The sequence below is a fragment of the Ctenopharyngodon idella genome, chromosome 17 (assembly GCF_019924925.1).
Source record: "Ctenopharyngodon idella isolate HZGC_01 chromosome 17, HZGC01, whole genome shotgun sequence".
In the NCBI taxonomy this organism is placed as follows: domain Eukaryota; kingdom Metazoa; phylum Chordata; class Actinopteri; order Cypriniformes; family Xenocyprididae; genus Ctenopharyngodon; species Ctenopharyngodon idella.
This window is the reverse complement of record NC_067236.1, coordinates 13312178-13333345: the sequence shown is the minus strand read 5'-3', so window position 1 is coordinate 13333345 and position 21168 is coordinate 13312178. Positions and strand designations below refer to the sequence as shown.

The following is a 21168-nucleotide window of genomic DNA, read 5'->3' as shown; positions in this document are numbered from 1 at the left end:
TTTTTTTATGTTTTAGAACATTTCCAACTTGGATCAGAAGAGTTAATGTGATGAACTTCATGGGAACTGACTACATATCTACTAAAACTCACATTTGTTGCATCCAAAATTGCATACTGAGTATGTTTTATATTTAATGAGGATGAACTTGCTATTGTAAAATGTACATTCTAAATAATATGTATGAATGTGTATAGTATGAATGGAATCTGGACATACTGTTAAGTGGGTGAGGGTGAAGTAAAAAAGACAGTCTTTAAAATATTAGAACTTTTTATTGTTATCAGCTGACAAATTTGACAAACATTCTTTGTGCATTACATTTAGTAATTCAGATTTACTGCTAAAATACTACATTTGAATTCACACAAAATATACACCCAACACACAGCTAAGCAGATAATGTACATACAGTACAAAACACTCCTGTGGATACAGGCTGAAATGTGCAATTAGTTTCCCAACTTCCATTGGAAATTTTATAACCCTTATTTTTTTTTTGACTTTTCTTGTTGACATTTTTCACCCTCATGTATAACTTTTCGGGATTTTCCGATATCATAAACAGTGTCTTTTCATTAATTTCCTCATTAGTGCAAAATGATATGATTCTTGAGGAATCATTCATCTGTAATTCTTGCATTTATATTGACTGTAAACTCATCCTAGACATTATATAATTAAGAATTTGGAAAGAAATTAAAAATTTATGGAATGGAAAATATAAGCGAATCAATAATTGAAACCAATTAAATAAAATCGGAACAATTGCCTTTGAAAAAAAAAAAATTATGTCAGTCTGTTCTCATTAAGCATTTTATTATCTAATATAACTAACTTCTAACATGAATGCTCTTCAAAGTATGAAAAATACTAATTGCTTCATTATGGTTCGTCAAAACAATTGTTTGATTTGCTATTACAGACCTTAAAACATCTGAAACAAAAACATATCCACAACAATGCTTCTGATATGGGTTTAAACTACTAGCGGTGGCTTGATTTAGTCTTAATTGTTTGGTCTGTTTATCATCGTTCACTGACTTTATAAAACTGACTCAAGTTTCAATTAGGGATCTCTCAGTCAAGAGTACCTCTTTATTACAGGCAAAACAAAAACCTGATGAAGTCTGTCAACTGCAACAACTGCTGTATCATCTGTGGAACAATCAAGTGCAATCAAGTTTTGATTCTCTGAGCTGATTAGATCTTGGATTATGATCAAATTAAAGTGCTTATTATTTCATCGTAACTGCTCTTGCATCAAGATGAAAGATTACGAGTTTCTGAACGTGTAAGTGCCATGTTCTGAAGGGACTCGCACCTGCTGACAAGAGTCGACACACTAAGCTATGCTTCATTCTGAGATAACTTTTGAGGGGCTTTAAAAAGCTGATATATTCACAGTTACTGAAGTTATTAAATTGTCTGAACTTCTTAAATCCTGCTATTCAAGCCCACAGACTTTTATTAAAGTGCTCCAATATTGCTACTGTTTACTTTATCAGACGCATCTGACTTCAAACCTCCAGGTAAAATTAAAACCTCTGAAGAATTAAAATGTAATATTTCCTACCAAACATAATATTTAGTTGGTTCACAAAATGGAGTAAACAGTTTATCAGCAGTAAACTTCTGAGTCTTAGTGCAGTGGAAGAAAATGTCTCTCAGGTTGGCTGAAATGTCAAAACAAATCCATTGAAACAAAATGAACCGAAAGCCAGATGGGTGGAGAGATGAGAAGCCCATGTTTCAGTGTGTGGCGGCCTCAGCTGCTTTCATCCACCAGCTTGGCTCCGTTGATACCACGGTACGTGACCCTGCTGGGTCGCACCAGAACCCCATGGCCAGGTCGGCAGCTGAAGTAGCGCCTGATGCCCACAGAACCATCGTTTTTTCCTTTCGGGCTTCGCAGCTCGAGTCCGAGCCAGAGGCCAGGGGCAAAGTCAGCTGTGCCAATGTAGCGGATGGTGCCCATCTCATTGGCACTAATTAGCAAGACCTGCATGCCCAGGTGGAGTTTGACAGTGCCATCTGAGCCAGAGGAACTGGTGGTGCCACCCACTTGGTTAGGCCCTGGGCCAGCGCTGCTGTTTGCCCTTGATGTACCCCAGCCAGAGCTGACTGTGCTCCAACGTCGCCGCAAATTACTGGAACGGTTCCTGGGAGACGACAAAGAGCATTTGAGAATGGGATACACTGGACTAATTAATGCTACATTGAAATCTCGGCAAACGAAAACATTCAGCTGAAAATTAATTTTCGGTCGAAAAACACTTTTGGAGGGCCGAAATCATTGACTGCAACAGTGACATTTAATTAACGCTTCTCTGATGGCGCGTTTTGACTGTGTCAGTCTCTATTTCATGCACACAACATTGAAAAGCTACAACAAGTAAACATGTCCGCTATGTGGACGATAGGGCTAGGGCTAAATCTTCATTGTAATTAACCGAGATCTTTTAGTCTATGTTGTTTTCAGCTGACGCATGAACAAAACTTCATTAAACATTATTTGTATCGAGCATACCATCCAATTCCATCTTTTGGAACTTGAGCTTTGTTTGAGCTTTCAAATTCTGTCAGTTTTATAATGAAATTCAAACTATAAATGTGGCTTTGATGCTCTTTAATGTTTTGTGACAGATCGCTGTAGCCACCACAGTTCAGGCCTGTAGCGTGGAGCGCATGTGAACCGAACACCTCTTCCGCTTTTCTACTAGTTACAGCACAAAATAAACATGAATGAACATCAGAAGGTATGTTGACAGATATAGTATAACTTACTGAAATGTACCATGTCTCACGTAATCACACAATCAGTGTTTCAACCGCAGAAAGATGTCAATAAAACAGCTTGTGAACAATGTCTTGTAACGTCACATTTACCTCAGGAAAGCCTTTCAAAATCCATAGCTTATTAGTCAGCTTAAAAAAAAATAAAAATAAAAAAAATAACTAATTTAGCTAAATATATGGACTGTATTACATATTCATTCTATTTTTACTTATCATGTTGTCTTCATTATTTATGTGTGAATAAATATGTCATGAAAACAAGTTATAGTCACTGTTTAAATGTTTGTTTCAACAACAAATTGTAGTAAAGACAGTAATACATCATTAAAAAGTTGACATAAAACTGCCTTATGTACAATTGAAATGTTTATATACAACTTGTATTTGAGTGTGGATTAATTAAATATTTTTTATTAATTAATTGATTATTAAATAAACTTTAGTTTCAGTTTTTGGCTAAATTAAAACTTTAATTTTGATTTCAGTGTTTCAGTAAAAAAAAAAAAAAAAAAAAAAACTAATTTCTGATTTTTTTCTAAATTAATAAATAGTAATTAATACATAACTTCTTTTTTTTTTTAACCAAAAAAGTACTTGTTTTGAAACAAAAGGACAATTTGGGCTTCTTTAGATTTTAGTCTAATAAGACCCGACTGTTGCTGTCAAGAAACAAAAAACGATCATGAAAATGAGGTCAGAAAATTATATGATATAACTCAAATCCAAAATTTCCATCATGAGCACCAAGTTTCAATGTATGCGGAACACATGCATTAACCGCCAAGCCACAACTCCTGGTGAAAAATTCTTAACTTGAAAAAGGTATTCCTATTAACAATACATCATTCCCACCTGCTTGCTTGACCTTTGCGACTTGGTTCTCTCTGCGTGGCAATGGCTGAGGAAGTGCTGAGAGTGCGTCGAATTCCTTATTAAAACAAACAGAAAAATGACCAAATATTTGAAAAACGACAGTTTTAGATGAAAAAAGGAATGTCTAAACTGTCTTCAGTCTTAAAAGATTTGACAGAGGAGAGGGAATCAGACAGCAGACAACCGGAATGGCTCACCTGTGAAGGAATAGTTCATCCGAGACGAGGACAGCTCTGACAGACAGTCCACTGAGCCATGAATCCTGCTAGTTAAAACAAAGTGAATGTTCAGTATTACTTCTTCCACTGCACTTTTACAACTGATGCTCTGCCAGAAAACTGTCAAGACACATTATTTTACCCTTGCGTATACTCTGTAAGCTGTCAAACAACAAATTTATCACCTCAAAATAGTGACAGTCACATGGGTTTATTTTGACAAATGCTTGTCAAAATTGTCACAAACAATTTGACATGTAAATATGTAGCAGAAACAAAATCGCAAACCTTGACATGTTAGGACAGTGGGGAAAAAAAGCGGAATGATTCTCCAGTGGACAGGTAAAAACTCTTTGAAATGAATATCTTTGAAGTCAACATGAAATGGTACTCAAAACCCATTTTACATCCATAATTTGATGCATTTTAGATTGGAATAGTCTATCGGGAAATGACTGGATTGTGAAGTGTGGTCGTTCCATACCAGAATAGAGCCAGACTTAAATATGAGTTTGCAGTCAATTGTTAAAGAATACTCCTTTCCTGAAGAGGAAATTCGAATGGTTATTAGTTTTATTTTTGCCAATATCTATTCTGGACTTGCAAACAAACTGCGTTGCAATCATTTCCCAAACTGTCATTTGTGTGGAAATATTACGAAGTCTGTAAACAGGACGTTAACACAGCCACATGCTGATTACGGACACAAAGAGAAGAATACAGACGCGCCGGCAGAGCAAATACTGCACCAGGCTAAGCCCACTGTTTGTGAAATATAGGAAGAAAAATATAAATCTTGAATTGGGTTTTATATGAATGTAACTTAGAAGGGAATTGAAAAGTTTCGATCTCCGTATAAGTAGCCTATTTTATAAGCGCAGCGCTGCTTTGTGTACAACGGTAACCAAGGAAACGCTATATCGCTGCTGTTCCACAAGCACCACCTACTGTTAGAGAATGAATTTGCATTTTCATTCAGTCCGTCTGAATCTAATTTAATTAAAAAACAACTGCTCATGCTCAAAATGCAGTGGTGCCTGTATACCAAATGGCTACACATATTTTTTGTTTAAGGCCAGTTTGGCCTGTTATAGAACAAATGAACAACAACTAAATAAAAATATAGCTGCAAGCAGCGATGGCGGGCCCAAGCCCGGTGGCACCGCCACCCCGGTGGCTTCAGGGCAACTGTGCACGGCGGGCAATATGCATTTAAAACGGTTAAACATAAAAGGACTATTTCAAAGTTATTTGAATACACCACATTTACTGCAGCAGTTGGTGCCCATATTGAAGCATGTTAAGAGCCTCAAAAACACTAAAGAATATTATTAAAGTTTGACATGTTGCCATGGCAACAATATTTAAGCTATCACAAATACATTCACAGGTCTACATCTGCCGTGTTTTGGCATTATTGTGATAAAGTTTGAAGCAAATCGGGTAAAAAAAAAAAAAAAAAGAGGCATTTTGAAAGTGACACTTCCTGCTGCCAGTTGGTGGCGCTATAACTTGTGACTCACAATAGTCACATCCATGTGATCAAACTCCTACAACGAACACACAGCTGAAGTTTCATAAAAATCAATCAATGTATGCTTAAGTTATAGCACACTTCCTTTTTCCCTTTTCTCGCCATAAATCCGTTGCCTCGGCACGGCCAAACCGTTCGAGATATCAAAAATCCGCTGGTAATTTTACATTCTCAATGTCTTGACTTCATGCTGACCGAGTTTGGTGGTGGTCGGATTAATCGCCTAGGAGGAGTATATCAAATTCCAGAGCATGCATTTTTCAAACAACCCATAATAGGCATTTAAAACGGTTAAACATCAAAGGACTATGTCAAATTCACTCCACATTTACTGCACTTTAAGGTTGCGCCATAAAGCCCCTCCTCCCCACCTGTTTCTAAGGCTTTGCCCATGTCTACTGGATAACAATCCTGATGTGCATCGAGTTTCATGCAATTTGAAGCATGCTAAGAGTCTCAAAAGAATCTAAAACGAATATTAAAGTTTGATGCGTTGCCAAGGCAACAGTGTTTGAGATATCACGATTTTTTTCAAAGGTCTACATCTGCCATGTTTTGACATTATTCTGATGAAGTTTGAAGCAAATCGGGTAAAAATAAGAGGGTGATCTCAAAGTATGTTGAAAGTGACACACTTCCTTCTGCCAGTTGGTGGCGCTATAATTTTGACTCACAATAGTCACATCCATGTGATCAGCCTTGTACAACGAACACAGAGCCGAAGTTTCATCAAAATCAATTAATGTATGCAGAAGTTTTAACTCTTTCTGTTTCCCTTTTCTCGCCATAAATTAATTGCCTTGCCACGGCCAAAGCGTTCGAGATATCAAAAATCCGCTGGCAATTTTACATCCTCAATGTCTTGACTTCATGCTGACCGAGTTTATTAATCGCCTAGGAGGAGTATATCAAATTCCAGAGCATGCATTTTTCAAAAAACCTGTAATAGTCGACTTCCTGTTGGGGTGGCGTATAACTTAGAGCACAAAAGTTGTTAGGCCCGATGAGGTCTATACGTGTACTGAGTTTCATACTAATACATGCAAGCGTGTTTGATATATGGACCAAGTTTTCAGACTTTGTTCAAGGGGGCGCTGTCGAGCCCCCCTGCCACGCCCGGGTACCATCCTCTGCAGCATCCTAATGGCCGCAGATTCCAATGTGTGTGCCAATTCTCAAGAGTTTTTGAGCATGTTAAGGCCCCCAAAAAGCCCCGGATGACCCAAAAAGCCCCGAAAAAATAAATAAATAAAAAATAATAATAATAATCCTTAGAAAAACAATAGGGCCCTGCGCCTTAGTGGCTTGGGCCCTAAAAATAAATAAAAGAAAAAAAATTGGCAACCGGTATGTAACTGTCAGCTCACTAAGGTTTAAAAAAAAAAAAAAAAAAAAAATCCAGCACATGGTTACATTTTTTCCCATTCGGCCCTCAACCTAAAATGAGTTTAACACCCCTGGACTATAGTAAATTACTATAAATAAAGTGTTTATTAAGACTATCAGAACATCATCTCAGCGTATCTGAATAGTTATGGTTCTTTTGAAATGTAAATTTGCTATTATTCCTGTAATCTTTGTTAACCAACATTAACACTGACACAACATTAGAAACGCTGCATTGACTACAATAGTAGCCTAAAACTACAATAACGTTACAATAACTACTAACTACTTGGCTACAGGTTAACATTAACTTTTACTTAAGCTGGACAATGGGACCATTTTCTTTGGCTGTGCAGCCAAAAATTATTACAGTTATCACTGTAAAGCTGCTTTGACACAATCTGCATTGTAAAAAGTGCTATATAAATAAAGGGGACTTGACTATATAAATAAAGGTGACATTATATTCTGTGCTCCATTGACAAGATGATGTGAGCCAAAAAGGAAAAGTTTTTACTTTGGAATAACATGCACAATTCATGCATTTTAAAGGCCTGTTCACATCAAGGACAATAACTATATAATGATAAAGTTTTCAATCAATCATTCTAATTCTTTTAGAATAAAAAATAAATAAATAAATAAATAAATAAATAAATAAATAAATAAATAAATATCACACTACGACTTTTACGATGATAATACAGAGGAGCGATATTGTTGAAATCACTTTGAGAATTATTTTTTTCCATCTGATTTTCCATCTTTTTCCATTGACAGCCAATCAGAATCTACCAAAATTTAAAGAGCTCAATCATTTAAAGTCGCAGATGAAATAATTAAAGCATGTGCTAATAATAAACAGAACGTTTATTATTGTGCGTGGGTGTGGATGTTTATAGTTATTGTTATCTTTATGTTATCATTTTTGGTGTGAAAATTGACAATTATGTTATCGGGTTCAGACCACATGATATTTTTGTCTGTTACAATAGTCACGGTCAGATTATGCGATTTTGACTCCTAAATTCCTGTCGTGTCATAGAAAGTAACGTGTCAAACTACACGTTGCTTCCCGACCAATCATCGATGCCGTCTTTAACGATATGCATATGATGTTTCCTCAAGGAAGCTTAACGAAAATACAGTTATATTATAAACCATCGCTTCCGGCCAACAGTCATATACATGTACATGTGAACGATGTGAAGCACTATGTAAGCATGTTGTGAAGCTTGCGCACGCTTACATCACATGACGTTTTAGTCAACTCATGAATGCGAGCATGATAAGTCGGCCAGAAATGATGGTTTATAGTTTAAAAAGTTTCAAATATTAGTATTTTTCTCACACACCTGTTGTTTCGCTTCAAAAGACAGTGATGGGGTCATTTGGGTTACTATCGTGTTCATTTTGCATGGTTTTTGAAGAGTCAACTTTGAGGGTTCCATCCACTTGCATTATATGGACTCACAGAGATAAAATGTGTGTGTTTTTTTCTTTGTGAGTGTCTTTCTTTGTGTTCCACAGAAGGAAGAAAAAGTCATCCGGGATGGCATGATGGTGATATGATGAGAGATTTTTCATTTTTGGGTGGAGAATCTTTTTAAGATGAGGAAAATGCATCAAGAAATAAATAGTGGCTATTTCAATTTGACTTAAAGAGCCTCTGACAAAATGAAAGGAAGCGGTTGGTATCTCTCTGCCTGCGTGTCTGTGGCTGCCCCGAGGGTTAATTAAAAAGACAGGACGAAAGAAAGCTTCTAGAACAATGTGCTTATCAGTCAGCTTCTTTACAGAAATACAATGAGAAAGAAAGAGAGGAATATGGCATAGGTGAATGGTTCTGAATTAAGAATATATGATTCATGACAGATGGAGAAGATACGAACATTGATCATTTGTTGAATAACCAGCAGGGGAATGAAAGCCGTAAAAGGTACAGAAGGACAAATGGAGGGCAGACCGCTGTCGATGGGAAGGATTAGAGTCGTAATAGAAGACTGACAAAAGAAAAGTAAATCGAATACAAAGAAAAAGTGGCTGGATTTTAATCAAAAGAAAGTAGAAAGGAAGTAATTCCTTTCCCAATATCTACTTGTCAAATTAAAGAAGCAAAAGTCAAATATAAACTACATTTTTATAAAGAAACGTGACTTGTTTTTGCATGTAAAACCTGCCACCCCAATGCTAGGTTGGGTGGCTGCCAGGGCATTTATATGCGGTTGCTAAAGTATTGTGAGCGGTTCTTAGCATGTTATGTGGTTGCTAGGGTGTTGTGGGTGGTTGCTAGGTGATTCCTAAATGCCCTATGTGAAAAGAGCCCACGTTCTGACCCATCCTTCAAATAGTATTGAATTTTTCATAAATGTTATTGTCTGCCAGATGTCTAATTGCTAAAAAGTGTGCCAACAATATCCAGAAATTTTATCTGTGATACCAGCGTTGCTGTTAAATGTCTTTTGAGGACAAGGGCAGGGCAGTTAATTTTTTGTGGTGGCTGTTACGTTCCTCATGCAGAAATGACTTACAAATGTCGATGCACAATCTTATTAATGCTTCTGTACAGAAAGGTCGAAATCTCTATCCAACAATCAAAGACACAGTCGGCTAGAAATAATCATGCTAAAAGTCAGCAAGACACCAGAAATAAGAATCAGTTAAGATGCGGTTATGGCTGCAAATTCTCCACGGTACACTTGCCTCTGAACTCGTGAGGGTGGGGCGAAGACTCCGTGTTTAGGAGGACAGCTGAAGTATCGTACTCCTCCAACTGATCCGTCATTCTTTCCGCTCGGCTTGTCCAACTCAATCCCCAACCAAAATCCTGTCAGGGACACAAACACACACACTGTGTATAAATACACACATTTTGAGAAATGTAGCGATTCTCTCGCCGACCTGAGCTTGGTAAACAATCTCCAATCTGTCATCTCTCAGTACAACTCGAGCCTAAACAAACGAATACCAAATCCTGCGATTTGAGTAAATCCAGTTATTCCTTCCAAAAGCTTTGTAATGCCTTGTAATGGAAGGACAAACAAACAGTTGCTTTTTAGTAAACAAAGCACAAAGCCCAGGGTGAGCGTTATTCTATGAATGTATGAATAGCAGATGAAAAGGGCGCATTGAGAGGAAGATGGATTTCACCTTAGGGTACTCCAACAATAAAATGGCACCGATAAGATCCAAGTTATTTTTCTAAAAAAAAAAAAAAAAAAAAAAAAAAAAAACATGAATATAAAGTCATTACTGTCTGGTTGAAATGAGGGCACTTAAGTTCTTTTCCAGCAGCAAACTTTAAGACAGCTGCTTGCTTAGAGCAAATTAGCAAATCCAGTGTTCAGGAGGCTAGACGTCATTCAACAAGTCCAAAGCCTTTATAAGGGGATATCGACCCCTGGCATGTGTTGAAAACGTTGTCAAGCTTCATGCTACATGTGTTTCATTATATAAGTGTAATGATGGTCACACTTAGTAGGGGTCGGAAGTGCTTACGCAACGATAGCTCTCATTCTGTCTGAAATATAATTTATTTGTGATAATATAATATGGTAATAAGATATTAGTTTTCTGTTTAAAGCTGGGCACTACAAGTTTTTTCATAGCCTCCTTGTCTGTCAGAAAAATTCAAATATGATCCCCACAAAAACATGCATACATTTTCTGTTCTGTTGGATAATGTCACTGTCAGGCAGACAACTTGTATCTTCATATTATATATATATATATATATATACACATATATATATATATATATATATATATGTGTGTGTGTGTGTGTGTGTGTGTGTGTGTATATATGTATGTATCTTCATATAAAAGTGCTTTTTGGGAGCAAACCCACCAGATGGCTTTGGTGCAAACAGGGATAAAAAAAAAAACAAAAAAAAACACCCCATGCCCTCCCCATGCTGGATCTTTGAAATTGTGGGCCTATTTTTCTGCCGGAGGTCCTCGACATCTTGTTTAGATACATGGCATCATGTATTCTATCAAATACCAACAGATAAAAAAAAAAAAAAAAAAAAAAAAAAACGCCTCTGCTAGAAATCTTGTCATGGGCCATGGTTGGATTTTCCATCTGCACAATGATCCAAAACAAACATCAAAATCAACACAAAAATGGCTGAACCTGGGAATTTGAAGGACCCGGACAGATTCTGTAGGAAGGAATGGTCTCTGATCTCTTGTCAGGTGTTCTCCAACCTCATCAGAAATTACAGAAGACTCAGAGCTGTTATCTTGGCAAAAGGAGGTTGCAAAAAGTATTGAATAAAAGGGTGCCATTAATTGTGGCCAATGTGTATTGGAGAAAAAAAATAAAAAAATAAATAAAATAATGAAAAGGATTAACGCAGATTTATATTCACAGGCTTTTTTATTTACCAAGGGTGCCAATAATTCTAACGAGGAATGCATAATGTATTTTTTTATATGCTGTCCCTTCTGTGCATATAATTGAACATTAGCCAATATAATATGTGCTGTTGTAGGCTATCCCAGATTTCACTCCAAATCCGTTTTTAGCTTTTCCAATTGATTTTGATGAAATTACTGTGCTGCCTGCTACATGAAAGTGCTCTCCACACAAAACTCAGATCTGAGTTCAACAGCACTCAGTGGTCATTAATTAGCAGACTAGAGCGAGTGTTTTTAGGCTTTTTATGGCAATAGTTTAGCTACTCTTTTTTTTCCAAACCATGAACGAGCAGCATTCAGACACAAATATTAAACCACATTATATCAAAATACATATATATTTGAAGATTTGTTATAAAACACAGCCAGAACACAAGCCAATACAGTGATACTACCAGCTCATGTGCACAATGGCACATTGGCTTAGTCAATAAAATACAAATCGATGATGAAAATATGTCCTTTAGAGAATGAATGGTATTGAGTTGTTCTCCCTGGTTCAAGTATTAAACTCATGTGTCTCAATTGTTCATTTTCCACAGTGCTCGTAAAGTGATAATGTACCATTGAGGAACCACTGAACCTGAATATTGATTTTATTTGTTCAACATACAACTGAGTCAGCATTCACAATCACAGACAATATCCAATACGTTTTCTTCTCAGTTCACCAATCTGCATGAATCTTTTCTCCATCCAGACCTTAAAGCACTGAATACTGACTGAATACTTGTGAAAACTCCTGACTTTAATAATAAAGAGGGTCACACTTTATTTTAAGGTACACTTGTTACTGTGTAATTATGCACTAAGAAATATTAATTAACAACATGTACTTACTATAGGGCTAGGGATAGGATTAGGGTTTGGTTTAGGGTTAGTTGCTTGTAATTATGCAGTACTTACTGTTATTACTATAGTAAGAACATGTAAGATGTGCAACAGGGACACTAAAATAAAGTGTTACCATGAACATTAGTTTTAACACACTACTTACATTAAAAATGCTACAATCTAATTATTACTTTTGTTTGACACCTCTCAAGTTTTCATTTGTATAATCCGAGCCCCAAAAGGAAATAGCTGAAAGATTTTTGGAACATAATGAGTGTCCTTGAAATTCTGCAAAACATCCAGTGTACTGCAGTAAATACAGTGACTAACTTCACAGTGCTGAAGAACTGCTGAGCTCACCTTCGTACCAGTTCCATAAAGCGAATAACTTTTATACGGTATACATTTGAAAACTGCTGCATTCAACTTAAAGACCTAGCAGACATAAAGTCTCAGCAGAATGACAGGTAAAGTGTGTGTTAAGGGAATTTGAGTGGCTGGCCTTTTATTCATTTATAAAATGTTTCTCTCTCCATTGTGTGATATTAGACATCTTGGAACATTTATGCTGCTACTGAAATATGGATTTAATTCATACAGAGGTTATATAAAAGAGAAAGATCCAAGTACACTGGCAAAGAAGTACCCATTGAATATCTATAAATGTGTAATTAACCCCAACCCATAGTGCACTTTCCTGAGTTATTGCACACTGCGGGAGGTTGTTAGAAAGGCAATAGTGTCATACCTGGAGCAAAACTGGTCATCCCGTAAAACCGGACAATCCCTGTCCTTTGTCCCACCACCAATACACGCTCCCCTAAATGCACCTCTGTGCTCTCATATGCTGTGCTACTGGCTGAAGGGGTCCTGCTGCGAGCAATTCCTGATGGGGAAAAAAATATCTTAATACGTATTTCAAAACATCTCATAATCCCTTACTCTAAATGCACTAATAATATCTAGGGCTGCCACTAATAGTCGACTAAACGTTAGTCAACTATTAGTGGCATAATATATATAATAGTCAACTAAACTTTAGTCAACTAGAAGAAAATTAGTCAACCAAAATTTTATTAGTCGGTTAGTTGCAGAAAAAAAAAGTCCAGCAGTTCGTGAAGGAGTGCTTAACGGAGGGTCCATGTGGTAATTACAGTATCAGGCAGGAAATATATGAAGTTCCAAAACACGATAAACGGCATTTTTAAAAGAATTGAATTTCCGCCACGATTAGTATTGTATCTGGTCGGTATTGAAAAGTCATTTATTAATTTTGCGCAAAATGCGATCTCCGTCATGTTATTCAGTCATGTTTTCTCCCTTTCTTTCCAAAACGCGACAAACGCCAGTCTCCTTTCTCTGCAGAATGCGATATATCCGCTCAACCAATCACAGCGCACCATTCCACACACTGTAAACAGTAATGGCGGCGCTCTGAATACACCCGGCATCCTAGTTTTCCTTATCTATTTTGTACTTTGTGATCAACAAAAACAGAAAAATTAATCATCTTGACGGCATTGATGAACCTGTGGTGGTTTCTGCGGTGGGGGAGAAACGCAAGTCATCGAAATGTAATCATTCACGTGAGGAGATTAAGAAGATAAGGCACTCAGTCAAGCTGTTGCTTGTTCCACGACAGCATCAAACTTCTGTCATTGTCCCCGAAACTGAATCATAGACAGTTTTTAAAAGCCGTTTTTAATACCAGTGTATTCGGTAAATGTGTTTATTTCAACCATGCGGTGGCGCCAGATACTCTTTAATCGGTAATGACAAACGGAGACATAATTCATTTATAACATTAACAAGATGACTCGCTGAATTCATTTTGGGAGCGACGGTTGAATGTATTTTTAGTAAAATGTGTGTATATAAGACTAGTATTGGCAAAGTTCAGAGGCTGTCATATATGCCAATCAACTTACTTTGTTGTGTATTTTCAATATGAAAAATAACTTTTATATTGATCGATTAATTGCATTTTGAAAAAAAAAAAAAAAAAAAACGTGTCATGGATTTATTGCTTTTTAGGGAAAATATAATCCGTTTTTATAATAAACCTTTTAAAACCAAAATGTAGATTTTAATTTTTAATGTTTTTATAACCAAAATATGCTGTGCGAAAGTTTGAAACAGAAAATAGTGGTTTTCATCTTGCCACTTTCTTGGTAAAGAAAACACCTTTTTACTCAAATTAATCAAAATGGAGTTATAGCATTTTGGAACCAAACTCTTCATATGGCTTATCATTTGAAACATGTAAGTAGTAGCAACTATACTTGGCCGCTCGCTCTGACGTTAACCTAGATAAATGTGCACTATTATCAGGTGCATATCCAAGAGTGGAAGCTAAAGTATAGCATGCTTACTACAATACATGGAGGCGGCAGCTTGAATCTTTTCCTGATAACAGCGAAAACAACTTAAAATACTCTGTCAGTGACAAGAGTAATACATCATTAGAAACTGTAAAGGGTCTACTTTTATTTGTGTAAACTCACAATAACAACAAAACGTTGTGCCTTTGTAAAATAAAGAAAACACACAGTATGAGCATTCTGCCATCTCGGTCTCCGTGAACTGGAGCGCATCACAAAAATGAACTGAAACTCAGCGTATAGGCTACTTGCCTCATAGACATGAGAAATATATCTATAGAAAGCTTGAAATGTCTACTTATAATCCATATAAAAGGTGCATTTCTCTCTTAAGGCATGTTCACAATACTGCGAAGATGGCGAGGCAACATCATCAACTTCATCTTTGCAGCCGGCACTCACACAGAAAACACTAGTTCATTAATAAATAATTAAAATTTCTTTTTTTCTCATTTTTTTTTTTACGACACATTCATAATCATTACTTTTGCCAGTGCTTTGCGGCAAGCTTTATGCATGCACTTGAGTGTGGAATACGCTATATATTATGCCTATATTAAAGGCTCATTATGGTTTAGTATTCTCCTCAGTATATATTTAAGTAATTTAATTTAAAAGTGCGATTAGGCGTCTAATCTTAAATGAAAGACTACTGGTCAACTAGAAAAATCTTTAGTCGGGGGCAGTCCTAATAATATCTATCTAAAAACATCACATATAATACATTCAAAACATAGTAGAGAGTAGGGTAATTTGCATCAGTCGTTAACATGTATCGTAATTTTCATGCGTCTTGTGATCAGATACTTAGAAAGGTTAATTAGAAAAGTTGCAGAAAGGTTACAGATACTTAGAAAAGTTCTAAACGTTGTTATGCTAAATACCTTCTACATGGCAGTTACAGGGTTAGTTAACCATAAACACAATTTCACGTATTTCATGTTTTTAATGAAATACGAAAGTTTTCTGTCCATCCATTGACAGCCTACGCAGCAACCACTTTCAAGCCCCAGGAAGGTGAAGACATGTAGTAATCTTTGTGACTCCAGTGGTTTAACCTCAATTTTATGAAGTGACGCGAGTGGTTTGTTTGCGCAAAAAAACCAAAAACATAATTTACCACTTTATTTAATAAAATATTAATCTCAAACGCGTGTTCACGAAATGCGTGTTGTGTTGATGCAAGAGAAGACATTGTGTGTTATATATATATATATATATATATATATATATATATATATGGGTATATAAGACTGTTTGGAACACATTAGGGTTGATTTTGCGATAATGATGGTGCATATTACTATTTACAAATACATATTCAAGGCTAATTATTGTAGATGGCCAAAAGTAGAGTTTGCAACAAAAACGTACCAGAGTGTGGGGTGGCAGTGAGGGAACGGGAGGGGGGAGGTGTAGATCTGGTGCTCGGAGGAGTTCGCTCCTGCCATGGGCGCAGCGGCGGTCGTTGCCGTGGTAGGGGTCTTGGTGGTCGTCTGGCAGCTTGTCTGGAGTCCAAAGAAGAAGAGGAGGTGGAACAACTGCGTGAAAGAAGACCTGTGCAGACAGAAAAGACAGACAGATCAGAGATGAGAAAGAACAGAGTGAAACTTTAACAAAGCAAGCCGCAATGGGATCAAAGCAGATTTAAAAAAATGAAGATTAGCACAATTGTCTCATTTGAAGATGGATTACAGGTTCACGCTTTGAGAAAAAAGAAAATGCATGACAGATTTGACTTTCACTGATCAAAAAGTTGTAAATTTATGACATTTTTAGTGGATATTAGCAGCCTCTATGAACAGAATTTGACAAAATTTGACATGCACCCTAAGAATACCCTGCATATACCAAGTTTTGTTAAGCTTGGACTTTGTTTGGACAGATATAGAAAAAAAGCAGTTAATTCCAAACAGCTAAAAATAAATAAATAAATAATTAAATAAATGGAAAGGAAAATGCATTTAGGTATGGTCACATTAGCGAAATTTTGCAGGCAAACAAGGTCCACTGTCTATTGTAAACAGTGTAGCGATGCATGAAGCACAGCTCTGCAGCGAATGGATGCCCATTGTAATGACTGTGAAAATTTGCAGAACAAAGGAAATTTGGGCACACCTTAAGATAATTTGTTTCGAAGTCATACAGCAAGAATTCAGAGAGGCATTTTGATTCTAACCCATACTCATTTTATAAGCTTATTACTAACCCATTGTTGCACCACATAGTGAAGGATGTGCCTGCGATTGGGATTTCCTATCAATCAATTTGCAGCAATACAGTTGCATACTCTAGTCTCTCAGAACTAAACATTTCTTAAAGCTGCCACTGATTCTGGAAAGAAAAGTGCACTGAAATTGCAGTAAAATGCATTCAAAGTGAGTTTGATTTTGAGTTTGATGTTCATGATATCATGCAGACAATTTCTGATGTTTTTCCACACATCTTTTTTGTCACGCATCACACAGAATCGAATCATATAGAACAAGAAAATTGCTCCCAGATACCATTAACCTCCTTCTTCTTGCCTAGACAACAGTATCTCACGCGAGGCAGATCACGTGTGCCCCACTCCTACTGGTATTCGCAACCTAGTGTTACTTCTTATTTACATAAAGTTAAACTTTAACACACCCACAATGCACTTCCAACGGTCGCTGTCACTTAATATGTCACCTAATATTTTAAGCTCTCAATGAAAGTAACTCACTTTTGGGCCATTTGACACTGCAAATTGCAGTCAATGTGAATGTCCCTTGATGAGACAAATGTTAAAAGTTCATTACACTGCAAATTCATAATTGCAGGATAAGCATCACATGAATTAGCGCAAGATTTAATCCAACTAAGCTTTATAAATGCCATTTTAAATGGTCAAACCAATTAAATAATTAAGCAGTGATTAAATAATTAGCATGATAAAACAGGTTAGTAAAGTCTATTTTTTTTATTTTTTTTTCCCACAAAAAAATGAATATAAAAACTGAAAAGGCAAGTATCTGACACAGAAATTGAGGCCTGCCATCATCTAAAGGTCACGTGACATGTTATGAGAATGCTGCTAAACAACATGCTTCCCAGTTGACTGGGTGAATTTCAAATGATTTATTTTTGGCTGAATGACAAAACTTCTAATGCTCCTGGAAAAGTAACAGAAAATAGTATTTCTATTTCTGTATATAGGAAGAGTGGGCATAATAACAGTATGTTTAGTCAGAATTTTTGGCAAATCATCACCTCATTGTTGGTCTACAGATGTGTTTATATAATAATAATTATTATTCAAAGGTAGCTGCTGATATGTCTGATATGATATCTCTAGATATGGCTTGAATCCCTTTTCCAGGGGATTTTGTCTTCTATTTTATCATCTGCCAGCAGAAAATCATGAGCCTGATTGGCTTCCTTAACAAGCAGCATGATCTGATTTGAGTAATAAATCCATGTCCACAGCTCAAATGGTGCAGGACCAGATTCATGCCAAAGTTTAATACATACTGTAGGGTAAGAGGTTTTTTTTTTATATTTGTTGCACTTACAGTAAATACTAATAAAACAAAAAAATGACCAATAATATACCAGAACATTTATCAAAGTCACTTTATTTAATTATTTTAGCATTCCAGTCCTTTAAATGTAGTCTTTGAAGCCTGTCTGAGTTCCAGCCAAATGTTAATCTTGTGGAACCATGGAAAAGTGCCCATGCCTTGGCACAGCACCACAGACATCTAACAAGACCTAAAAACTTTATCTACTGCACTTAAAGGACCAAGAAATAGGCCACATGAGAGAAGCAGCTTTAACCTCCTAGCACTTGGAAAGCAGTTTGGAATGAGGGCTTTCATTAAGCCATCATATTCACAGACCTTCATGGGCTAAAGAGTTCATTAATGAAACAAGTTTAGAGGCTAATTGATAAGTGAGAGCCAAGAATTTTGGAATAGACAGAGTCTGGTGTTAAAATACCAAGTCCAAAATGTTATCTAAACCCAAAGTGTTGGACCACCCTCATTTAGGAGATATCAGTGGTGTTGGAGGAATGTAGAAAGAATTCAAATTCAAGGACATCATCTTTTTACTGTTCTTGGAGGCATGAAAAGCATAGACTTAAATGAATGTTACTTCAAAAAAAACTAAACACGAAAAAAAGATAACTTATTTTTAAGGAAAGAAATTGCAAGCACAAGCAAAATAGTGTTGAAAATGACAAAATGCCATTGCTCCTTTTCTGGTGTCAAACATTAGCAAACCTAGAAGTCCATAGTTAAAAGTGCAGTAAGCGATTTCCGTTAAACACTGTTGATCAGACCTAGCACCACAACAATCAGTCAGTAGCCAATCAGCAGTAGGGGGCGTGTTCACTCATGATGGGGGAGGAGAGAGAGTGAGCAAGAGGGAGATTTGAACTGAAGAAAGACTGTAGAAAGAGAGATGGCAGAGAGACATTACAAAAGAGAAAAGGTCAGAGGAATATCACTGGAAAAAGAAGGGTTATGATCAGGCAAGAGCTTATTTATTTTACTTATTTTATTTTTAAATATCAACTGTTTCTCAGAAATCACTTACTGCACCTTTAATGTCATTAATTACACCTATAGATAGGGTACAATAGAGCAAAAGGTGAATTATGGCTTTAGATGGCACAAAACCTTTGCCGCAGCACTTAACTAAACACCTGCATTTCGCAATAAACGTGAAAATGTGTCTGATTGTCGATCACGGGCAGCAATGCAAAGTTGATTCTGTGGAAATTTCATCTAATATCAAATGTTTTATAAAATTTTAAAGATCTATATTTATTATATTATTAGACAAAGGTCTTAATACTTTTCAGTTTTGTTCAAGTTAATTAAATCAACAGATTTTTTTTTAATAACTGAAGAATATATAAAAGTATTGTATTTGGGGTAAAAAGCAACTCTGCTGTTGGAGCTAAAGGCACAATATCTGATGATAATAATCAGCTGTCTGACTCCAGTTGTTGACATGAAAATGGTTAGATTCAGGTGGCTAATATGTGGGTGTCCACCTCAGATATATTCACCATAATTATCATTTAAATCATTTAAAGGTGGGGTAAGTAGATTTTCAAAAACGCTGTTGGACATTGTTGATATTTGAAATCAACCCAAACAAACCCACCCCTCTCTTTATTGCCCTGCCTCCAAAACTCATCCTCCAATCACTGCTGGCAGGCGAGGCGAGAGCACTAACAATGACACTAAACACTGCATTCTCTAGCGGTCGTCAGTGCGCAGTGGGTTACCTGCACAACTCTCACTAGCTGGCCACTGTTACACACGCAATGCGAGAGTGGATGTCTGTTTATCACAGCTGACGCGCAACAAAATGTTTAATGAAAATAAAGTGCAGATGATAAACGAATGACAAGGAAGCACAAAAAAATGAACAGACAGTACACAAGAGCAAATACAAACAAGTGTTCGTTGTTAGTCACCAACAGCACAGCAGCTCCAGAAAATCAGTGACACTCAAACCCAGTGTTACTCACATGTGAAGCGGAATCAAAGCCTCCGCGTCTGTTTTCAGGCCTTCCCGCTTAGCTCTCTCCAGCACTGGAAAGCTTTTCTAATATTAACGTGGGTCCTAAATCTCCCTCTTGTTCGTTCGGTCTCCTCGACCATTATTCGCCCCCTAATGCTGATTGGTTACATGTTTGTTGTTGGTGTCAGCCCGACTAGCTTCCAAACAATGTTTTTGAAAAACTACATACCCCACCTTCAATAAAATATATTTATTGTTACTACTGTTACTATTACTTCTAAGTCATATTAAATTATTATGGGATCTCCTATAAAACTTTCTCCTTTTTTTAAATATATATATATATATATTATAAATAATATATTATTTATATTATTATTAATATATAATAATATTTCCCTGTATTTTTAAAAAGAACATCTGGTAACACTTTAGTATAGGGAACACATATAAACTATTAACTATGACTTTTCCGTCAATAAACTCCTAATTTACTGCTTATTAATGTTAGTAAGGTAGTTGTTAAGTTTAGGTATTGGGTATGATTAAGAATGTAGAATAAGGTCATGCAGAATAAGGCATTAATATGTGCTTAATAAGTACTAATGAATAGCCAATATTCTAGTAATATGCATGCTAATAAGCAACTAGTTAAAAGACCCTAAAATAAAGTGTTACCGAACATTTTAATGACAGTATATTTAATAAACAAAGTAAATTATTTTATTTATCAAAATAAACAGAAAAATAGTACAAACTTGTTAAAGTGATTGTTTTGAACAAGTATTAACTTAGATATTCTGCAAAACATATTACTTTAGATAAAGTATTTATATTAATACTGCATGCCTTTTGACCCATGCTGGTGTAGAGGTGAAAGGTCCTCCTCACCACCTCAAACCACTTTTATGATTTATTTTCCCACTGAATGTGTTGATCCACCAATGTTCATACATATATTTTCCCTGCAATCAATCACTATGGGCTCTTTTATGTGAACTTGACCGAGACTAACTTTCCACATCTACAAAACTGACCTTGGGCACAAATGGTTGAAAGTAAGGCAAAAATGGAATGTTAGCTTTGAGAAATATGTCTGTCTGCAGATGCTACTTGATATAGTCTTAGCTTGTGCAATTACATTTTGAGTCAGTGTATACAAATACTTTGAGTTTTGAGGCCACAGTTGTTCAGCATTATATGAAGCATGTAAAAC

At 36.2% G+C, this 21168-nt stretch overlaps 1 protein-coding gene across 4 annotated transcripts in view; it reads right to left on the bottom strand.

The window, feature by feature from the left end:
* Positions 1-255: 255 nt before the first annotated feature.
* The window catches only part of zgc:103755 (uncharacterized protein LOC449988 homolog), a 55778-nt gene continuing 34865 nt past the window's right edge, over positions 256-21168 (bottom strand). The window contains exons 10-15 of one of the 4 annotated variants that reach the window (XM_051869309.1): positions 15822-16004; positions 12815-12952; positions 9514-9637; positions 3870-3937; positions 3652-3727; positions 256-2162 (exon numbers count right to left, since the gene is read on the bottom strand). In XM_051869309.1, the coding sequence (XP_051725269.1) occupies positions 1769-2162; positions 3652-3727; positions 3870-3937; positions 9514-9637; positions 12815-12952; positions 15822-16004 (983 nt within the window). In that variant the 3' untranslated portion in view covers positions 256-1768. The remainder of the gene's footprint in view (positions 2163-3651; positions 3728-3869; positions 3938-9513; positions 9638-12814; positions 12953-15821; positions 16005-21168) is intronic. The other 3 variants (XM_051869310.1, XM_051869311.1, XM_051869312.1) reach the window with 3 other exon arrangements.